Genomic DNA, 23159 nt, shown 5'->3' on the forward strand with positions numbered 1-23159 from the left:
GATTGGAACAATATCTGCGATAGAGGCAACCCATGGCGATGCTGTTATCGGAACATCTCAGTTTGTAGAAAATCGCTTCTACCATCTTAACTTCTGGCAGCAGAACGAAAGGTTTCTTTTTATCAATTGGGCCACGCCTCCACCCATCGTCGGCTGGTCCTTGTGAACAATGGCGCAGTTCGGAGGAGGTATTTTAAAGTCTTTGGTATCTTGAGTTAGCGAAGCTTCTGTTGAGACTAAAAAGTCCAGCTTGAAAATTACTAATATAGTGTATGGTTTCAGCTTACTAACGGCAGTACGTGGTTAATTTTTATAAAAAAGTATTTGGGACGTTGCTTACAGCACAGGCGGAGGGCCCATGTATGCGTCTCCAGGTTTTTTGTTTCGTTTTAAGCACATATTCCTGGAGACACGCCATTTCGATGAGTGTCCCAGAACTATAGCTCCAAGTTTATTGTTATTTCAAAATAAACCAATGAAACTTTATCGGATGAATCTTCTCTTGCATTCCCTTATTTTCTTTGATTATTTTCTCTTGTCGCGATGACTGCATGAAAAATTTTCACATATGGTAAACGCAGTCCCCTTATCCTGATGGCAGGTGTGCCAACGGAGCCGTGACTTACTCGGCATAGAATCTCCACAAATGTTAGTTTAATTTACTTCTTGGTCAAGCATAAAAGTGTTCTCCAGTGATGGGGCCAAAGCCATATACTTCATTACTGACGAGTGTGGCCTGATTATTGTCTTGTGGAGGTTGCCGTCTCGAGCGACCGAGGCAATGAGGGACGCCTTAGTGCAGGGCTTCAGAAACTTCGACCACCTGCTTGACATTGACCCTTGAGCACTGACATCTAATATTACACGGGCGTCTAATATTCCGCCTCCATCCAAATGCGACCACAATGACCAGGATGAAACCCGCGTCTGTCGAGTGGGCACCAGAGAACTGTAACCACTGAGCTAGCGCTGTGGCATATGTGGTCTGAAGCCGCCAATCAATATGAACTCCATGCTCTCGGCTGTTTGTTCGCTCGGGAGAGTTGTGCTCGAAGTAGCAGGTTTGTCTGATTGCCTCGATTTGAAAATTTTAGAAGATTAATGTTGTTTGTTAAAGAAGATTTACAGCCCGAGCGGCAAGAGCTTTGCTCCAATGGTATCGTATCGTAGTAGACGTGGGTGTCCCGTAACCGTCGTGTACCTGTTCATTTCTTCGCCTTCAGAAGACCCAGTGTGTGACAATGTATGGCACCTTCCTGGATAGGGACGCCGAAGTTCTTCATTTCATTGTCTCCGAGTCGCCAACATGTTACAGTGCGTGGAAAGTGGCAGCCAACTTGTGCCTCGGGGGGCGGGGGGGGGGGGAGGGGAGGGGGGGGTCGACCGCATAGCGAGGGGGAATGTGTTCGACCCGCCGGAGATTGCGTCATGCGTGGAAAACTGCTTTTTTCTCTGGCGCCCATAGTGGTTGTTGAGCGCTAGACTTTGCATACAGCTGTAAAACATCTGGCGTCATCGAGTGGACATAGACGCAGCCAACATAGGGGTGGAGCGGCGTCGAAGTGAAGGTCATGATCGGGCGGCAGCCACCAATGAGCAAGAGACCAGAGCCCCAAAACAATGCTCTAGGCCGTACAGGCAGTGAACAGGTTGGGAACATGGACCAGAAAATGCGGACACAGAGGCACTAGGTTGAGAAGTAGCGCAGATTTTTGTGTCAAGGCAGCACCAACCTTATAATCATTGCCTTCTTCATCCACTGTCATCAAACGCGTTGTGCGTTGCGCATAATTTTGTCAGTCATGTAGGGTATTAAGCTTAAAGCTGATAAGGGCTAAGTGCGTGTAACTATTCATTTAAAATCCATGCTACCAACTCGACAAGGTTCAGTAGACTAAGAATTTCATGTAGTGTGAGTAAATCGCGTGCTTGAATAAATTATCGGCAATACTATTGATGGAACTAAAATGGCAGCTCTTACTTGACGATGGAAGGCGCATTTTATGGACTATTACGGGTTTACCAATCTGAGGTAAAATTACTTTACCATAAGGCTACAGGTGGTGCGAACGAGACATCATGATGTTCTAGAGGGATTGAAGTAAACAATACTTTGAGTGCTTGGCCTAAATCTCTACGCATGGTTTCCCGCTAAAATAGTCTGGACTTAAAAAACGTGACTGCGGACTAGCGTACCGAAGAAAAGAAGGCACTCTTGACAGACCGAAAAAAGCACTAACGACATCAAGCGTTTGGGGGATCCCAGAACGGCCCACCGCGAACCGCAAATAAAGTGATTGAAAAGTAAAGAGAGAAACGGTATAGAATATTTTACAAATATCTGCATCGTACTTTGTTATTCAGGTGAAAAGGGCCGCGGCGGTCGCATTTCGGTTGAGGCAAAGTGCTGAGGCCCGTGTGTAGTGCAATGTCAGTAAACGGTAAAGAACCCTTCGTGTTTTAAATTACCTGCAGCCCTCCTCTACTGCATTCGTCGTAGCCTGAGTCGCTTTGGGACATTGAACCCCATAAAACGAACCAAACTAGTACTTGTACTGCACATTTTGACAATGGAGCAGGGTCTGTTCAGTGATGCCTGTAGTCAGGTTAAATATCTAATGTTTACCATCTACGAATCGAACCAAATCGTATGTCCTTTAACACGCCTGAATGGAAGAGCAACAACTGTGAGGTAAAAGAAAAAAAATTTGCGATGAAGCCCGTAAATCCGAAAAACTTCGGCAGAGACACTTAACAGTCTTTCGTGTGGGAATTCGAACGCATGTCATCAATACAGGACGTCGACGTTTGGTAGCGGGTAGCGAACTTAGTTTTTTTCAGGCGGCCAGTATTTTTTTTTTATCTAATCCCTCACCCACCACTCCAATCATCACCCACACACACTCGCGCGCGCACATATTACACTACGAAAACGTTGTACGACGAACGATCTAGTGAATTTTGTGCAAAAGATATGGCGCAGTAACTTCTCTGTTGATTCCTCCACTCCACCCCACCGTTGCACCACAATTTCGATGTGAAAGTCTGGGAAAACATTCAGTCAAATGTGCTTATGTCACCTGTTCGGATCCGTGCCGCAGTCTCCTGCAACTTGACTAGCACACGTAAGGTATATATATAACGCGAAATCGTATGACACTACACAGAACGCTGTACGACAAACAATTCCATCACAATTTCGGTACGAATGTGACGGCATAAAGGCGCCACATGAAGGTAGGGCAGTGGCGCGAATATATAGAGGAACGACATTTATAGGATTGCCTGACCTATATGTGCTCGGCTTGGTGTGTGCGTCATAAGGACCCTTTTTGCCTGCTTTCGTTGGGATTTGCTGAAACATCTGCGAGTAGACACACACCCACACTGCAGGTTTTTCTCGCAATGGGACTAGTATTCCTTTCGCATTAAAGCACCGCGTAGCCGGTCTACACGCAGAGCCCTTAGTTACTACTGAGTAGTAAAGTGCTCCATGGAGCAAAGTGCCGGGCTCGGTCTGAGCACAGTAACGATCATATGAACAGGCTTGTAGAAATTGTCGCGCTGTCGATGAAGTTAGCTCTATGTGCAGCAATTGCACAGATGAGCAACAAGACTTTTCGGAAGCGTGACTGTTCTTATCTCGTGGACTGTCTCATTGCAAAATTGTATAAGGCAATAGATTGCAGTTTCGCAATTCTTTAAATTATTCTATGTTTTTTAACTGGCTTTTTCATATTTATTGAGTCTGATGCTAGCACCATAGGAAATAATCTGGCACCGTTTGTTTTTTGGTGTTCATGATCAACATATAATGGCGACGATTTTTATATTTCTGTCGCGCTTTTGCCCGATTGTTCACTAATTGATCGAAATTCCACCGCCTCTTATGCTAGAACAAATTACTTAATCGAGCGAAATCGCTACTGAGTGGCACTAAATCTATAATATTATGGCTTGGTGCTAGTACGAATTTGGGTTCTATTATAATTTCAGCGAGGGGACCGAAAAGCATTACGTCGAAAACATCACCGCGCAAGGGGAATGATGGTGTACTGTGTTCCTGTTTTGTCTCATCTAACAGTTTTAGCCTAGCCTAGTGACATTGCTCGTAAGCATGGAATATTTGTATTGTGCCAAGATTGGAACAATATCTGCGATAGAGGCAACCCATGGCGATGCTGTTATCGGAACATCTCAGTTTGTAGAAAATCGCTTCTACCATCTTAACTTCTGGCAGCAGAACGAAAGGTTTCTTTTTATCAATTGGGCCACGCCTCCACCCATCGTCGGCTGGTCCTTGTGAACAATGGCGCAGTTCGGAGGAGGTATTTTAAAGTCTTTGGTATCTTGAGTTAGCGAAGCTTCTGTTGAGACTAAAAAGTCCAGCTTGAAAATTACTAAGATAGTGTATGGTTTCAGCTTACTAACGGCAGTACGTGGTTAATTTTTATAAAAAAGTATTTGGGACGTTGCTTACAGCACAGGCGGAGGGCCCATGTATGCGTCTCCAGGTTTTTTGTTTCGTTTTAAGCACATTTACCTGGAGACACGCCATTTCGATGAGTGTCCCAGAACTATAGCTCCAAGTTTATTGTTATTTCATAATAAACCAACGAAACTTTATCGGATGAATCTTCTCTTGCATTCCCTTATTTTCTTTGATTATTTTCTCTTGTCGCGATGACTGCATGAAAAATTTTCACATATGGTAAACGCAGTCCCCTTATCCTGATGGCAGGTGTGCCAACGGAGCCGTGACTTACTCAGCATAGAATCTCCACAAATGTTAGTTTAATTTACTTCTTGGTCAAGCATAAAAGTGTTCTCCAGTGATGGGGCCAAAGCCATATACTTCATTACTGACGAGTGTGGCCTGATTATTGTCTTGTGGAGGTTGCCGTCTCGAGCGACCGAGGCAATGAGGGACGCCTTAGTGCAGGGCTTCAGAAACTTCGACCACCTGCTTGACATTGACCCTTGAGCACTGACATCTAATATTACACGGGCGTCTAATATTCCGCCTCCATCCAAATGCGACCACAATGACCAGGATGAAACCCGCGTCTGTCGAGTGGGCACCAGAGAACTGTAACCACTGAGCTAGCGCTGTGGCATATGTGGTCTGAAGCCGCCAATCAATATGAACTCCATGCTCTCGGCTGTTTGCTTGCTCGGGAGAGTTGTGTTCGAAGTAGCAGGTTTGTCTGATTGCCTCGATTTGAAGATTTTAGAAGATTAATGTTGTTTGTTAAAGAAGATTTACAGCCCGAGCGGCAAGAGCTTTGCTCCAATGGTATCGTATCGTAGTAGACGTGGGTGTCCCGTAACCGTCGTGTACCTGTTCATTTCTTCGCCTTCAGAAGACCCAGTGTGTGACAATATATGGCACCTTCCTGGATAGGGACGCCGAAGTTCTTCATTTCATTGTCTCCGAGTCGCCAACATGTTACAGTGCGTGGAAAGTGGCAGCCAACTTGTGCCTCGGGGGGCGGGGGGGGGGGGGGGGAGGGGAGGGGGGGGTCGACCGCATAGCGAGGGGGAATGTGTTCGACCCGCCGGAGATTGCGTCATGCGTGGAAAACTGCTTTTTTCTCTGGCGCCCATAGTGGTTGTTGAGCGCTAGACTTTGCATACAGCTGTAAAACATCTGGCGTCATCGAGTGGACATAGACGCAGCCAACATAGGGGTGGAGCGGCGTCGAAGTGAAGGTCATGATCGGGCGGCAGCCACCAGTGAGCAAGAGACCAGAGCCCCAAAACAATGCTCTAGGCCGTACAGGCAGTGAACAGGTTGGGGACATGGACCAGAAAATGCGGACACAGAGGCACTAGGTTGAGAAGTAGCGCAGATTTTTGTGTCAAGGCAGCACCAACCTTATAATCATTGCCTTCTTCATCCACTGTCATCAAACGCGTTGTGCGTTGCGCATAATTTTGTCAGTCATGTAGGGTATTAGGCTTAAAGCTGATAAGGGCTAAGTGCGTGTAACTATTCATTTAAAATCCATGCTACCAACTCGACAAGGTTCAGTAGACTAAGAATTTCATGTAGTGTGAGTAAATCGCGTGCTTGAATAAATTATCGGCAATACTATTGATGGAACTAAAATGGCAGCTCTTACTTAACGATGGAAGGCGCATTTTATGGACTATTACGAGTTTACCAATCTGAGGTAAAATTACTTTACCATAAGGCTACAGGTGGTGCGAACGAGACATTATGATGTTCTAGAGGGATTGAAGTAAACAATACTTTGAGTGCTTGGCCTAAATCTCTACGCATGGTTTCCCGCTAAAATAGTCTGGACTTAAAAAACGTGACTGCGGACTAGCGTACCGAAGAAAAGAAGGCACTCTTGACAGACCGAAAAAAGCACTAACGACATCAAGCGTTTGGGGGATCCTAGAACGGCCCACCGCGAACCGCAAATAAAGTGATTGAAAAGTAAAGAGAGAAACGGTATAGAATATTTTACAAATATCTGCATCGTACTTTGTTATTCAGGTGAAAAGGGCCGCGGCGGTCGCATTTCGGTTGAGGCAAAGTGCTGAGGCCCGTGTGTAGTGCAATGTCAGTAAACGGTAAAGAACCCTTCGTGTTTTAAATTACCTGCAGCCCTCCTCTACTGCATTCGTCGTAGCCTGAGTCGCTTTGGGACATTGAACCCCATAAAACGAACCAAACTAGTACTTGTACTGCACATTTTGACAATGGAGCAGGGTCTGTTCAGTGATGCCTGTAGTCAGGTTAAATATCTAATGTTTACCATCTACGAATCGAACCAAATCGTATGTCCTTTAACACGCCTGAATGGAAGAGCAACAACTTTGAGGTAAAAGACAAAAAATTTGCGATGAAGCCCGTAAATCCGAAAAACTTCGGCAGAGACACTTAACAGTCTTTCGTGTGGGAATTCGAACGCATGTCATCAATACAGGACGTCGACGTTTGGTAGCGGGTAGCGAACTTAGGTTTTTTCAGGCGGCCAGTATTTTTTTTTTATCTAATCCCTCACCCACCACTCCAATCATCACCCACACACACACGCGCGCGCACGTATTACACTACGAAAACGTTGCACGACGAACGATCTAGTGAATTTTGTGCAAAAGATATGGCGCAGTAACTTCTCTGTTGATTCCTCCACTCCACCCCACCGTTGCACCACAATTTCGATGTGAAAGTCTGGGAAAACATTCAGTCAAATGTGCTTATGTCACCTGTTCGGATCCGTGCCGCAGTCTCCTGCAACTTGACTAGCACACGTAAGGTATATATATAACGCGAAATCGTATGACACTACACAGAACGCTGTACGACAAACAATTCCATCACAATTTCGGTACGAATGTGACGGCATAAAGGCGCCACATGAAGGTAGGGCAGTGGCGCGAATATATAGAGGAACGACATTTATAGGATTGCCTGACCTATATGTGCTCGGCTTGGTGTGTGCGTCATAAGGACCCTTTTTGCCTGCTTTCGTTGGGATTTGCTGAAACATCTGCGAGTAGACACACACCCACACTGCAGGTTTTTCTCGCAATGGGACTAGTATTCCTTTCGCATTAAAGCACCGCGTAGCCGGTCTACACGCAGAGCCCTTAGTTACTACTGAGTAGTAAAGTGCTCCATGGAGCAAAGTGCCGGGCTCGGTCTGAGCACAGTAACGATCATATGAACAGGCTTGCAGAAATTGTCGCGCTGTCGATGAAGTTAGTTCTATGTGCAGCAATTGCACAGATGAGCAACAAGACTTTTCGCAAGCGTGACTGTTCTTATCTCGTGGACTGTCTCATTGCAAAATTGTATAAGGCAATAGATTGCAGTTTCGCAATTCTTTAAATTATTCTATGTTTTTTAACTGGCTTTTTCATATTTATTGAGTCTGATGCTAGCACCATAGGAAATAATCTGGCACCGTTTGTTTTTTGGTGTTCATGATCAACATATAATGGCGACGATTTTTATATTTCTGTCGCGCTTTTGCCCGATTGTTCACTAATTGATCGAAATTCCACCGCCTCTTATGCTAGAACAAATTACTTAATCGAGCGAAATCGCTACTGAGTGGCACTAAATCTATAATATTATGGCTTGGTGCTAGTACGAATTTGGGTTCTATTATAATTTCAGCGAGGGGACCGAAAAGCATTACGTCGAAAACATCACCGCGCAAGGGGAATGATGGTGTACTGTGTTCCTGTTTTGTCTCATCTAACAGTTTTAGCCTAGCCTAGTGACATTGCTCGTAAGCATGGAATATTTGTATTGTGCCAAGATTGGAACAATATCTGCGATAGAGGCAACCCATGGCGATGCTGTTATCGGAACATCTCAGTTTGTAGAAAATCGCTTCTACCATCTTAACTTCTGGCAGCAGAACGAAAGGTTTCTTTTTATCAATTGGGCCACGCCTCCACCCATCGTCGGCTGGTCCTTGTGAACAATGGCGCAGTTCGGAGGAGGTATTTTAAAGTCTTTGGTATCTTGAGTTAGCGAAGCTTCTGTTGAGACTAAAAAGTCCAGCTTGAAAATTACTAAGATAGTGTATGGTTTCAGCTTACTAACGGCAGTACGTGGTTAATTTTTATAAAAAAGTATTTGGGACGTTGCTTACAGCACAGGCGGAGGGCCCATGTATGCGTCTCCAGGTTTTTTGTTTCGTTTTAAGCACATTTACCTGGAGACACGCCATTTCGATGAGTGTCCCAGAACTATAGCTCCAAGTTTATTGTTATTTCATAATAAACCAACGAAACTTTATCGGATGAATCTTCTCTTGCATTCCCTTATTTTCTTTGATTATTTTCTCTTGTCGCGATGACTGCATGAAAAATTTTCACATATGGTAAACGCAGTCCCCTTATCCTGATGGCAGGTGTGCCAACGGAGCCGTGACTTACTCAGCATAGAATCTCCACAAATGTTAGTTTAATTTACTTCTTGGTCAAGCATAAAAGTGTTCTCCAGTGATGGGGCCAAAGCCATATACTTCATTACTGACGAGTGTGGCCTGATTATTGTCTTGTGGAGGTTGCCGTCTCGAGCGACCGAGGCAATGAGGGACGCCTTAGTGCAGGGCTTCAGAAACTTCGACCACCTGCTTGACATTGACCCTTGAGCACTGACATCTAATATTACACGGGCGTCTAATATTCCGCCTCCATCCAAATGCGACCACAATGACCAGGATGAAATCCGCGTCTGTCGAGTGGGCACCAGAGAACTGTAACCACTGAGCTAGCGCTGTGGCATATGTGGTCTGAAGCCGCCATGCAATATGAACTCCATGCTCTCGGCTGTTTGCTTGCTCGGGGTAGTTGTGTTCGAAGTAGCAGGTTTGTCTGATTGCCTCGATTTGAAAATTTTAGAAGATTAATGTTGTTTGTTAAAGAAGATTTACAGCCCGAGCGGCAAGAGCTTTGCTCCAATGGTATCGTATCGTAGTAGACGTGGGTGTCCCGTAACCGTCGTGTACCTGTTCATTTCTTCGCCTTCAGAAGACCCAGTGTGTGACAATATATGGCACCTTCCTGGATAGGGACGCCGAAGTTCTTCATTTCATTGTCTCCGAGTCGCCAACATGTTACAGTGCGTGGAAAGTGGCAGCCAACTTGTGCCTCGGGGGGCGGGGGGGGGGGGGGGGGGGGAGGGGAGGGGGGGTCGACCGCATAGCGAGGGGGAATGTGTTCGACCCGCCGGAGATTGCGTCATGCGTGGAAAACTGCTTTTTTCTCTGGCGCCCATAGTGGTTGTTGAGCGCTAGACTTTGCATACAGCTGTAAAACATCTGGCGTCATCGAGTGGACATAGACGCAGCCAACATAGGTGTGGAGCGGCGTCGAAGTGAAGGTCATGATCGGGCGGCAGCCACCAGTGAGCAAGAGACCAGAGCCCCAAAACAATGCTCTAGGCCGTACAGGCAGTGAACAGGTTGGGAACATGGACCAGAAAATGCGGACACAGAGGCACTAGGTTGAGAAGTAGCGCAGATTTTTGTGTCAAGGCAGCACCAACCTTATAATCATTGCCTTCTTCATCCACCGTCATCAAACGCGTTGTGCGTTGCGCATAATTTTGTCAGTCATGTAGGGTATTAAGCTTAAAGCTGATAAGGGCTAAGTGCGTGTAACTATTCATTTAAAATCCATGCTACCAACTCGACAAGGTTCAGTAGACTAAGAATTTCATGTAGTGTGAGTAAATCGCGTGCTTGAATAAATTATCGGCAATACTATTGATGGAACTAAAATGGCAGCTCTTACTTGACGATGGAAGGCGCATTTTATGGACTATTACGAGTTTACCAACACACATTTCGTGTGCTTTAAAGCAGTTCCGGATATTTGTTTATTTTTTTATTTGGTACCTGCATCGCCTTTCGGCATTACAGCAGGGGGCAGTTTCACATTCACAGACAAGAAATCATACACTTAATATGTGAAAAAAAGCTTCATTAGGAAGAACATTAACAATATGTGGCGGCAAAGCTTTCTATTCGCGAACTGTTCGCAGAAAAAACCAATAACGGAGTACGTCACCTTTAAAAAGAATTTCATAAAGCTTTAAATTATAGTCCCTACTCTCAAAGACCTTATAGGTTTTATATTGCTTAGAGTGGAAACCAGTGAAGAAAGTCAGTAAAACCATTCATATTTTTTTATTGTGGCTGTTGCAGTAATTTTCTGTCCAGTACTTTTGCTCTGGGAAAGAATCATTACCGGTTATACGCAAAACACTGCAAAAAAATTATATTTGAAACTGGTAATAGCGAATTCGTTTGCTTGCCTTACATAATCTCTCTACAGATATTTTGTGCGCGTCTCTGAAACAAAAAATTCGCTGTGGCCTAGCTGGTTTAAGCCCGGTAATTGCGAAAGCAATATCCGTACCTACGCCATGGTACAGCTGGTAGTGTAGCTGGTGGTGGTGCTTGTGGTTAGACTTGTGGTGATGCATCGGTTATACAATCCAATCCAAACCAATCCAATCCAATCCACTCCAATCCAATCCAATCCACTCCTATCCAACCCAACCCAACCCAGCCCAATCTAATCTAATCTAATCTAATCTAATCCAACCCAATCCAATCCAATCCAATCAAATCCAATCCAATCCAATCTAATCTAATCTAATCTAATCTAATCCAATCCCATCTAATCCAATCTAATCTAATCCAATCTAATCTAATCTAATCCAATCTAATCATATCCTATCCCATCTAATCTAATATAATATAATGCAATCTAATGCAATCAAGGTGAAATGAAGGTCAATGGTGGTCACCGCCGCGGCACGGCAAAGGCGTGAAATTGCAAGTAGTATTGCTTTCACAAATGAAGGTCAATGGTGGTCACCGCCGCGGCACGGCCAAGGCGTGAAAGGGCTAGTAGTGTTGCTTTCGCAATAAAAATATAACGTTTAAGCTTGTTGCGTCAGTAGAGAGATTTAACAAGAGTTCGCGTAAAAGGTGGCAGTATTATTTGAGCCCACAGTTTCTTCTGGGCAAGCATCCGACAGGGGCACACGCGAAGACGGCAGCCGCTCAGCGGGGAAACCTTCATTCCAGGATACCTGAGTGATTGTAACGCTGGAGCGCGGAGCGGAGTCGTCGCGATGCGTATTCAAGCTGCTCTTAAAAAGACAGCCACCAGCTGGTGTGGGGGAATTTCATTTTCGCGGCCGGCGGCAAAGAAGTGATAACTTTGTAAATAAAAGCCGGGAAGCAGGCCGCTGCTGGTGAGCTATGTGATTTACACAGCAGAGCGTAAAGAGGAGACGATTTTTTTTTAATTGGCTTCTTTCTCTTCTTTCCTCCTTTTCTCAGGCTACAGTTCAGGTGACCAAACACTACAAGATTGCGGTCAGTCTTTGCTAGTAACATTTTATAAACCTTACGCACGTGCGCACTCTTCGTGAGGTTAGCATGGCAGTGAAGCCTTCTCAACCTCTATCAGTTGGGAAGCACGGCGTAAACGTGAAAAATTTCTCAAATGAAATTTCGGAACATTAAACTGCAGATGTTTTCGGGCAGTCCCTTTGCGGACAGAGTCCCTTGCTCGTAGTCCCTGCATGTAATCCGCAGAAGGCTTGCGGCCTCTCTCATCCCGGCGATGCAGAGCTTTCGAGAGGAGTTGTGAAGGCAGTATAAGATGATCGCGAGGTCAAGCGTGAGCGCACGCCACACCCACAAACGGCGACACGTGATCGTGACACGTGATCGGTATGAACGAAGCAGAGCGTTCGTTTAGTCGGAGAACTGCGGCTTTCGCTGTAAACTGACCCGTGATGGCTTTTTAATATTTTTCTTTAAAAAAATGCCGACGATTGAGTCACTTCCTAAAGCGAAATTTCAGCGCAGCTCATCAACTGTTCCTACTTTTCCATAGTTTGAGGCAAAGAATTCGACGGTGGGGGCGGTAAGCTTCTGCTTCTGGGCTTTGATTCTGGCGGCGACACCGCTGGCCTCTGAGCCCGTTTAGCAGCAGCGGCAGACGAAGCACTTCCATCGGTTCCCTCGCTGATGGCTCAGAAAGAAGTGGAACAGAATAAACTATTTATACAGGCAGCCGGTTCGCAGTGGCGAACGGTGGCGGCTATGCGATTCGGCTCGGGCAGTGCAGATATCGAGATCCGCCGCCACTGATCCGGCGCTCTGACTGCCGCCGCACAGGGGTGGCATTAGAGGAGGAGCGGAGACAACAATTAAGTTTCGGGAGCTCGCGGGAGATGGCGCCAGGAGCGCGCGCAACTTGAGCAGCGCGCTGCCCCGGCTGCGGAGCTGGTTACAACGGAAAACGGCGACGGAGCGAACTGCTGGAACGGGAGCCAAAGAGCTGCGCTCTAAAACGACGCCGGTATTAGAGAACGGTGGTAATAAAATGTGTATTTCTGTTCACAGGTTTCAAAAAGGACGCAAGTTATCCGCGCTCATTGGAGCTCGGCAAACAGGGTAACGATAGCTGAGAAACTTGTTTCACAGCGCCGCGTTGGACCACACGTGATACGTTAACCCAGGTATTCACATTGCGCGTTTATTTCAAGTAGCATCATTAACACCTTATTACAACTGCCTGCTCTGCTGGCAGATTGGTAGGAGCGCTGAGCTGGTGAGCCCGAGAACGCATTTGCTATCCCGGCCGTGGAAGCTGCGTTGCAATTCAGATGAAATGCAAAGCAGCCGTGTAGTGCATGTTCGCAGTGATTTTGATGAATCCCATCATCATGTTCCTTACTCTGCCGACTGTAGGACAAAGACCTCCCCCATATCTCTCCTATCAACTCGAACCTGTGCCCGCCGCAGTTACCCTATCCAAGCAAACTTCGAAATCTCGTCCGCCCACGTAACTTTTTACCGCCGCCAGCTACGCTTTCCTTTCCCTGAAATCCGGTTCGTTACCTATAGAGACCATCAGTTATCTTGCATTGGCATTACATACCCTGCCCAAACCGAGTTCTTGTTTATTTCCACTTGGATGTCTTTCCCCTGGGCTTGTTCCCTGACCTACTCTGCTCTCTTCTTGGATCTTAACGTCATACCTGTCATTTTCCTTATTGGAGCTCGGTACGTTGGCCTATATTTAAGTTGAGCCGTTTTCCTAAGCCAAGACGTTTCTGCTCCACAGGTGAGGACTGTTGAGATACAGCTATTATGTATTTTAATCTTGAAGGGCACTGGTAAACTTCCATTCATTAAATGAGAATGTCTGCCAGATGCGCTCTCCAGGATGGTGAACTATCGTAGTTCCTATTCGAAGCTTTAAGTGCAGGACCCCACAGTGCCCATAAGTCTCCTTTGGACATGATTCACATCTATCATACCTTCTCACATTTGTTAGTGACCGAAGAAATCAAAACGCCCTTACTCCGGCACCGCGTCTGCTCATGCTGCGTCAACCCAAAGAAACACTGCCATCTCTTGAAAGGTATTAAGGCAATTCCTAGGTGAGATTCGTAGCCTTTAAAATATGACTCACATGGAGGTGGCCCATTTGATTTCAGGAACTCAAACCTTCCCAAATAATAAAGAAGTTATAGGATGACTTAAACAGCGCTTAAGTTTCGACAACTGCGGTAAAAAGTGAAGGAATTCCCCCGTCCCTTTTTCGCATTGCTTACCCGCTGCTGCACGTCGGTGTGTGCCTTAATTTAATGTGTGAATGTTCTGCCTCGACTAATGCAAAAACGAAACCTATAACAAATCGTGCCTAATTGTCGTACATCATTTGAGTGTTTTATTGTTCTTTTCGTTTCCCCAAGCTGTCCGTTTCATATATTGATGAAAAATGTTCAGAAACTTCTAAATTTTGCGTACATTTCATGCGCCTGGTCAAGTTTTGACTGCCTTGCAATTTGGCTCCTTTGTAACGTAAACAAAAACTGCTTTTATTGCAGGTGTCTGCTCTGATCCTTCTTTCTGGGAAATTGCGATCGCTTTCAGCTGAAATGCTGAAGACGGGCAGTCGTCTCGCAGGCATTCGTCGCATCACCTACGGCGGCGACCGCTTCACAGAGTCAAACCGCAGAGCAGTACAGACCGTATTTATTGACTTGCAGACCATGGCGAATGTGTACGGTATGACCGAGTGCATGGGCCTCCTCTGCTCACCCTCCATTCATGGTGCTCGAGGGACGGACGTTGGCTTCCCAGCTCCGTGGTCCGAGATCAAGGTACATATGCGTGAAGAAAGTGACAACATTTTGCATATTTTTATGGCGAAAGCAATACTACTTGCACTTTCACGCCGTTGCCGTGCCGCGGCCGGTGACCACCATCGTGCCGCGGCGGTGACCACGATTGACCTTCATTTGACCTTGATTGCATTAGATTGGATTACATTGGATTAGATTGGATTAGATTAGATTGGATTGGATTGGACTGAATTGGAGTGGATTGGATTAGATTAGATAAGATTACATTACATTAGACTACATTAGATTACATTAGATTAGAGTGGAGTGGATTGGATTGGATTGGAATGGATTGAATTGGATTGCATTAGATTAGATTAGATTAGAGTGGAGTGGAGTGGATTGGAATGGATTGGAATGGATTGGAATAGATAGGATTGGATTGCATGGATTATATAACCGATGCATCACCACAAGTCTAACCACAAGCACCACCACCAGCTACACTACCAGCTGTACCATGGCGTAGATACTGATATTGCTTTCGCAATTACCGGGCTTAACCAAGCTAAGCCACAGCGAATATTTTTGTTTGCTGTTTAGGGTGTGCTCTCTGCTGTGTTGTGGAAGGAGCGGATGGCGCTGCAGACCCCCAATCGTTTTCCCTTGGCCACGCACCCTGACCTCAAGTAAACACTATTCAGCAGATTGCTTTCCATCTTTCGTTTTAGTAAGGTTGGTGTAAACATTGCCCACTAACCATTTTGCGTACATTTCAGGCAGGGAGTACATTTTTAGGCGCCCGCCAACTCCTCTTCAAGCAAACTAAAACTACTCCTTGTGGTTGATCCTTCCCCCACCATCTCAGCATTGTTGGCGCAGCTTAAACTAGAGCTGCGGCCTCTCAGGCCTGAACATTATTGAAAATCAGCGCTCCGCTACGCGGCAGGGTGCGACACGTTTGCATATATATATATATATATATATATATATATATATATATATATATATATATATATATATATATATATATATAGGGTATATATATATATATAGGGTATATATATATATATATACCCTGAGGGTGCAATCAAGGTTGTGTATACCCTGAGGAAGGACGGTCCTCCGTCCGAAACTGTCGGTATTAAATTAAGATAATTGCAGGGTTGTGACCCCTTCTTATATATATATATATATATATATATATATATATATATATATATATATAAGCAAACAAGGGGAGTGGAATGAGGGGCTCGTTATGAATATGAGAGATGCCAACAGCCACAGAAACCAAGGGACACAGGGGATTTTTAATTTATTTATTTATTTTGCGGTGTTGAGCAATTTAGAATATTAATGAATATGTCATCGCTTGTTTAGCAAATTGATCAGAAAAGCAGAAAAAAAACGGCCACATGCCGCCGGTGGAATTCGAACCCACGACCGCCAAATTACGCTTCCGGTGCTCTACCTCTGCGCTACGGCGACGGCTGTCAAATGTTCTGCTTTCGAGGGTATTTATGTTTACAAATAACCTAACTTTGAGAGTGTTCATCAGCGCTACCCACGTTCGTAAGCGGCGGATGTAGCACGTCCTGAGTTACCTCTGGTGTCACCTGAAACGTCATCGAACGGCGAGGGTGGAAGCTGTGTGAGAACCCTCTTATGCTTCCTATGGCGTCAAGGCTGCCAGAACCGAGGCCCTCGCTAAGCAATTAAGAAACAAGGGGAGGGGAATGAGGGGCTCGATGAGGGGCACGCGCGCTCACACACGCACACGTACATACATTGTTTATTTTTGACAAAAGTAGAAGCAGGCGTAAGGAAACGCCGTGCATTTGTGGCTTGAGAAATCAGCCCCCTAACGGCGTGCACAGCCACAGAGTAGGGCAATAAAGACACAATGTCGCATTTTTTTGCGCAGAAAAAACAAAAAAAAAAGCACGATATGGCCCCAGAAAATAGAATAAGCATTAATGAGATTTTCAATAGAGCACTGTTCTTGGACACTTGGAAAACTTCTTTTCTTCCAAAATATAAAAAATTGTATTGTAATTGAGCATGAAAATGTGGCTTTCTCTTTATTCACAAAGCAGCCAAATATTTGTTCACATTTGGAAGAGACATAATGAAAACATCTGTAATAAGGGAGTAATTACTCATTGACATCCACCCGAGCGCAGCCATACGGCTACAAAAGAAAGCTATACAGCTTTCTCAGAAACTTCGTACTTAAAGAAAAATTCGTCCTCGTCCGGGGTTCGAACCCGGAACCACTGCTTCACCGGAGCAGTCGCTCTACCAATTGAGCTAACCGGGACGGCAAGCTTATGGTAGGGCGAGAGCGAATTGATCAATAACTCGAAGTGGGAGCAGTGTTGGTCAAATGTTTAGGGGAATCCCCCAAGGTGGAGAAGATTTGTAATAAGGGAGTAATTACTCATTGACATCCACCCGAGCGCAGCCATGCGGCTACAGAGGAAAGCTATACAGCTTTCTCAGAAACTTCGTAGTTAAAGAAAAATTCGTCCTGGTCCGGGGTTCGAACCCGGAACCACTGCTTCACCGGAGCAGTCGCTCTACCAATTGCGCTAACCGGAACGGCAAGCTTATGGTAGGGCGAGATCTTCTTCCTTGGGGGATTCCACTTGGGGGATTCCCCTAAACATTTGACCAATGAAAACATCTGTACTGTCTTTTTTTGCAGCATTGAATAATCGCGGAAGATTATACAGGAGTATTTGTTAATCAAAGGCAGTGCAGAATTTTGGAACTTCCCACCGTTCTGATGTTCCGGCGCTGTAGATGGGACACTTAGGTATCAATTTTGCCATTTCCGTAAAACTGAACTCCCGCGTTGGAGACCTATACGGCACTGCCTTCATGATTTGTATTCGTATATATTTCTTGCTTTCAATAAATTAATCGAAGCAATGAGATGTGAAGACGGCGCTCTGTATTGAACGATTTCAATACTTGGTACTATTTTTTTCTGTAGCCTTTCAATCATCAACAGATCTGTTTTTATTTTGTTCCCCAGACTAATTGAGAGTAGTTTCGGTGGGAGACAAAGGGAGCGTTGTGGACAATTAGTGTAACTTTTTTGGAAGAGCATAGCCGTCGCAATTTATAATAATAATAATAGTTTATTGCGCCAAATATTAAAAAAATGTACAGAAATCTGGCCTCCCAGAGCCTCATAGGCCTTGAGTGGCAGAGCCCGACAGGCAGCGGAACCGCGCAGACATACACACAGGCAAAAAATAGCAAATTCAATATAACGGACATCAAATTAGTATGGTGGTGAAAACAAAATAGAAGACTCATATTACATGTTCCTGTTATGCAACTCAGTTTGCTTATTAGACTCTTTACGTGATTATTCCATTCGAAAGTTGAGTGAAATATACCCTTAATGCTTTGACGCCAGCTGTTTTTGGTTTCCTTTTGGTCGAAAAACTAGTATATTTGTTTTGTTTGCGTTAACGTTTGATTGCTTGAAGCCCGAAAGTCTGATTTTCGCGGAAAAATATCTGCTTTGGTAATTCCTTCAGATTCAGAACGTGATGACATCAAAGCACTTGTGTCGTCGGCATATATAAGGAACTTGGTATCGGAGCAAATGTGTACAATATCCTTAACGTACAAATTAACTTGGCCTGGGCCTAAAATGCTACATAGTGACACTCCTTAAAATTATTTGTTTCCTGTGAGAAGTGAACCCATTATTGTCGATATATTGAAATCTTTTTGATAAGTAACTTTTGAGCAGAGCCAAAATATATAAAGCTGTTCTATACAAGTGATTCTGCAATGCCTGCATGACTGCTGTATGACTGCTGCAGTAGTGCTCGGCACTGCCATGGGCCAGTTAATTAAGTTAAAGCGAGGGATACCCATGGCTCAATTTAAACGCCTGTAATGCTTCTCATTTAAAACGTAGGCGATTGATTGTGCATGTCATTGCGATGCACTCGACTGACAACCTCATATCATATACAAAGAAGCTATTGGTAATTTAAAATATGTAGGTGAGCAGATAATGAAATGGAGCTCAACAATAAATTTTACGAAAACAATACTACAACTAATTCCACGTGAAATCATTATTCCTTGTGCATAAATATTTCCGTTTATGGCTCATTAGCAGGACTGGAGAAAATATGCTGCTATAAAAAGAATATCTGCAAAACTACATAGTTCTAGCTCGAAGACTTCGTAGTTAAGCAACTAAAGAAACTACAACGAAGTTACTTCGCCCGCAATACCTTTCTTCAACCAGCATCAAGGACACAATATATGAATACGGCCATCGTTGTCTCACGGTGGCAATGTACCTGAGAACAGCTTGTTTTGTCATCATCAGACTCAGTGTTGTAATTTTGCTACATCAGAAAAGAGAACAGTGGCTGAATCGGTCCTTCAGAAACTTAAGAAAGGACGCACGAAGCGGTCTAACATTGGGGCAACTGAACGCAAGAAATTCGAGGTCATGCCGTAGGCGCATAAAGTGAGCCATAACATCAAAAAAGTTGCGGCCAATCAGGGAGTGAGTGTGGTGTTTTCTGCTCCTCGCAAGCTGTCGGGACTGTGCTCCCGCATTTCTCGAGGCAGGGAGAGGAACCACGTTTGCACAACGCAGCATGAGAACCGTTTCACGGCGTGTGTCGCACAGGTGGTGGGTAAGTTCCCCCTCACATGCGAGAGAGCATACATCGGCTTAACTGGCCGGTGTATTAATGACCGGCTGCGTGAGCACCACTCCTCCCTGGGGTCCGATGGCGGTGCAAACTTGCCTCGCCATTGCAATGAATGTGGCTGTTATCCTTTGTTCAGCAATGTCACGATTCTTGGTAGAGGCAAGGGAAAACAAGTGCGATAAATTGTGGAAGCGTATCATATCGGTTTGTCAGGGCATGATTGTATTAATACAACCTCGGTGCGCTTGCTCGAAAAAGAATTTGCTTTTTTAAGTCGATCACAATAGATGAAATTTCTTGTCTCTTTTAACCTGTGTTTTGTGATGCTGCTGTTGCTCATGCTCTGCTGGCCTTGCTGGAACTATGTATTTTCTAATAGACTTCAGTTGATAGTCCAGTCGTTGTGGTGTGTACTCTCCCCTTGTCCCTCGTCTGCTGTGACTGTTTTTTTTTTTTTCATTTAGAAGAGATATACCGAGCAGACCCGTGCAAACATTACAAGGTGCTGGCTCCTTTCTCCATTATCGCTGTAACTATATTCTGTGCCTTCTAGCATACTGTATTGCGTATTGGTTCCCAGACGCTTTTTCCCCTGTCTTTTTGGTCATGGTTTTCTCACAGTAAATGTTGCTTAAGAATGCAAGGGAGTACAGAGACGAGAAAACGTAAGAATCATTTCATAATGAATTAGAGCCTGAAACTGCAAATTTTTGGCACATTGAAGTGCAACTACTTCACTGTATGCTAAAGAGTGTATCCACCTGAGCAGTAATGAAGGGGTTATATTGCATCGCTGCTAAGAGGAAATTTTGTTTCAGGTTGTTGATATAGTGACAAGGAAAAAACTGGGGCCCAACGAAACCGGCGAGATATGCTTTCGCACACCCATCATGATCAAGGAATACTACAAGAGACCGAAGGAAACTGCCGAGTTGATTGACCACGACGGCTGGTTCAAGTCAGGTGCGGTATGCATCGTTGTAAGGCAACAGTTTTGTGTCTGCGTCGCAGCGATCAAGGGGATGATCCCCAAAGAAGGCTATGTTGGACGCTGTACTTTGTGCTTTGCAGATATCCGACGGAAAATTAAGTATTGACTCAGTCGACTTGCACCGCGTTCCCGCATTGTTTCTGCTCCGACCAACGTCCAACCTCTCTTTAAGAACTGAGTGGCCATTATCAATGAAGCAAGCGCTATCTTCTTAATCTGTGCCGCGCCACTCCCGATGCTCCATTCATAGTCCTTATCGAAAATATATTTCGGTGTAGCTATTTTTTGTACAAGGTACTGTTGACAGGAAGACTTTTGCAGCGTGATATATGCGGGGCACAGCAGCAATCCGCAAAGTGCGATATAAGGTATACAGCACATTCTGAGAAAACGTAGTTGATCTATGTTGCAAAAGCCACTATGCTTGCAGATCTACTGCCGTAGAAACCAGCGCTCCACCTGCAGTTTGCTCGCACTTCTGCACCGACTCAGGCCCTCTATTGGGCTCTGCCACAGCGGTGGAGGACCCGTTCATTTGTTTACAATCGATCTCAACAGATGCGGCTAATATTTCGACATTTGTTGCCTTGAGATCACCAGGGATTTTTAACAGATTGTGTTTCATGTGAACGTGCAGTCTACGCCCGCTGAGAGAAACATATTTACCACTGGAAACGAAGCAGTCAGAAAAGAAGGAGTGTACACAAGTGTTTATGTGAAATGCACCCAAGTGAAATGCAAGTGATGACACATTTACCCTAAGTCATTATCTTGGCATTCGTTATCATCATAATTATTATCCTGATGGTGCCCACGGCAGAACAAAGGTCTCTCCCATGTTCCCCCTATTAACCCTGTCCTTTGTCGGCTGCGCTCACCTTATCCCTCCGAACTTCTTAATCTCAACCGCCCACCTAACTTTCTCCCGCCTCCTGCTACGGCTGCCTTCTCTTGAAATTCACTCCGTTACCCTTAACGACCAGCGGTCATCCTGCTTTCTCATACGTGCCCTGTCCAAGCCCACTTCTTCCTCCTGATTTCGACTAGGATGTAATCAAATCGCATTTGATCGCTCCCCCCTCCCCTCGCTTTCGGTCATTTAACTTTACAGCTACAATTTTTCTTTGCATAGCTCGCTGGGTTGTCCTTAATGTGCGCTGAACCCTTATCGCTAGCCTCCACGTTACTGCTTCATAGGTGAGTACTGGTAAGATCCAAGTGTATACTAGTCTGTTGAGGAATATTGTTAAATTAACATTCATGACCTTCAAGAACCTGCCATATATGCTCCATCCCATTCTTATTCTTCTAGCTATATCCATCTCATGATCCGGATCAGAGTTCACTACCTGCCCTAAGTAGACGTATTACCTTACCTTTTCGAACACCTCGCTACCAATTGTCAATTGCTGGCTCCTTGCTGGACTCTTGAGCATTACTTTGCTCTTCTGCACGTTAATTTTTCGACCAACTCTTCTGCTGTGCCTGTCTAACTCATCGATCATGCTTTGCAGATCATCTCCTGTGTGGCTCAGCAAGGCAGTATAATCCATGCCCAGCAATTCTGGGCAAAAGCATTTTTAATCGCGAAGCCATTTATGAACTCAATTTTTTCTTATATTGGAAGACTTCATTTTAAAATCACTATATCCTCAGGCCACCCGACGGCAGTCTTCAATATTTGTTTCGATTAACTGATTCGCTATTGAAGAAGTGTTCCCCTTTGGTTTTCTATGGCAAAGTTAACTGTTCGATACGACGGTCGGAAACATTTTTAAAATAAAGATTTCGCTCCACGTCAGAAGAATAGACCATTATTTTGTATATTACCGTAATCGTTACTTACTATATTCTAATATTCAAAATTTTTATCCAAGAAAGCTGGACTGGTTTCGGAGATTTTTTAGCTATTCGCCGTTAACTTTTACATTCAATTCTTCCCACCTCCTGCAAACAGGAGGTGAACCATATCGTTTTTGTTTTTCAAAAGCTTCTTGAAAACCTCATGTGGCAAAGAAACAACTTCTAGTGGAATAGGGAATAGTGGTGCCATACCGGACTTGGCTGTTCATTTGGGAAAGTGACCAGCTCGGCACCAGACATGCAGCCGTCTACAACGTATACCCCTCTCTCAAGAATGCTCTATTGAGAACCAAAGTAAGCTCTTTCTCGGGAAAAAAGCCCCATCACAGCAGCGAGATTGCCTTCAAAGAGATATATTCACTCTTTTAGAGCCAATAAGGCTCTGGGTTAAAAACTCCTCTTGAAAGTTGGAAGCCATGGGGCTCTAGGTTTTCTTGCTGGCAGTATTCACCTCTATAATTAAGATGAAGCAAGAAGGCCGGTCGCTGTGTTCGCCACCTGTAGCCGCAACGTCATGTGCACCACTATATTGGGTAGGGGGCGAAGTGGTGGGGGATGCCGGTAGGGCACTACGAACGAGGAAGTCGTATTCTGGTGAAAGATTTAGCCATTATTCCATCATCCTTATATTAAAAAGCTCCAGTTTTGCGTGTATATCACTGATGCCTTTTCAGGGTACCCAATGTGGTTTTGGTTTTCTCTGAACAACTTATTGCCAATTCCAGCTGTCATTGCTTTGTAAGAGTAATATCTTGGCAATATTTTACTCAATGAGCGAAAGTGCTGCAAGATTGCCACAGTTCTGATTTCTTTTGGAGTAATTATTACGAGATCTAATTAACGTGGGTAAACTTTATTTGGAAACACAAACTCGACGATTTTCAAAAAGAGGACGCCGGCGAGGACGGCGCTCAATACCGCCTTTTTATCTGGCGCTCAATTTTTGCATGCTTCACCTTCAGGT

At 44.8% G+C, this 23159-nt stretch overlaps 1 protein-coding gene across 6 annotated transcripts in view; it reads left to right on the forward strand.

Moving 5' to 3' along the window:
* LOC149360184 (uncharacterized) overlaps window positions 1-23159 on the forward strand; it is a 53833-nt gene that overhangs the window by 24773 nt on the left and 5901 nt on the right. For 4 of the 6 annotated variants that reach the window (XM_089572199.1, XM_089572202.1, XM_089572200.1 and 1 more), the window contains exons 7-8: window positions 14402-14677; window positions 20160-20304. In XM_089572199.1, the coding sequence (XP_089428325.1) occupies window positions 14402-14677; window positions 20160-20304 (421 nt within the window). The remainder of the gene's footprint in view (window positions 1-14401; window positions 14678-20159; window positions 20305-23159) is intronic. The other 2 variants (XM_089572203.1, XM_089572204.1) reach the window with 1 other exon arrangement.

The sequence above is a fragment of the Amblyomma mixtum genome, chromosome 2 (genome assembly GCF_055824585.1).
Source record: "Amblyomma mixtum isolate Tamu chromosome 2, ASM5582458v1, whole genome shotgun sequence".
Classification (NCBI taxonomy): Eukaryota; Metazoa; Arthropoda; class Arachnida; order Ixodida; family Ixodidae; genus Amblyomma; species Amblyomma mixtum.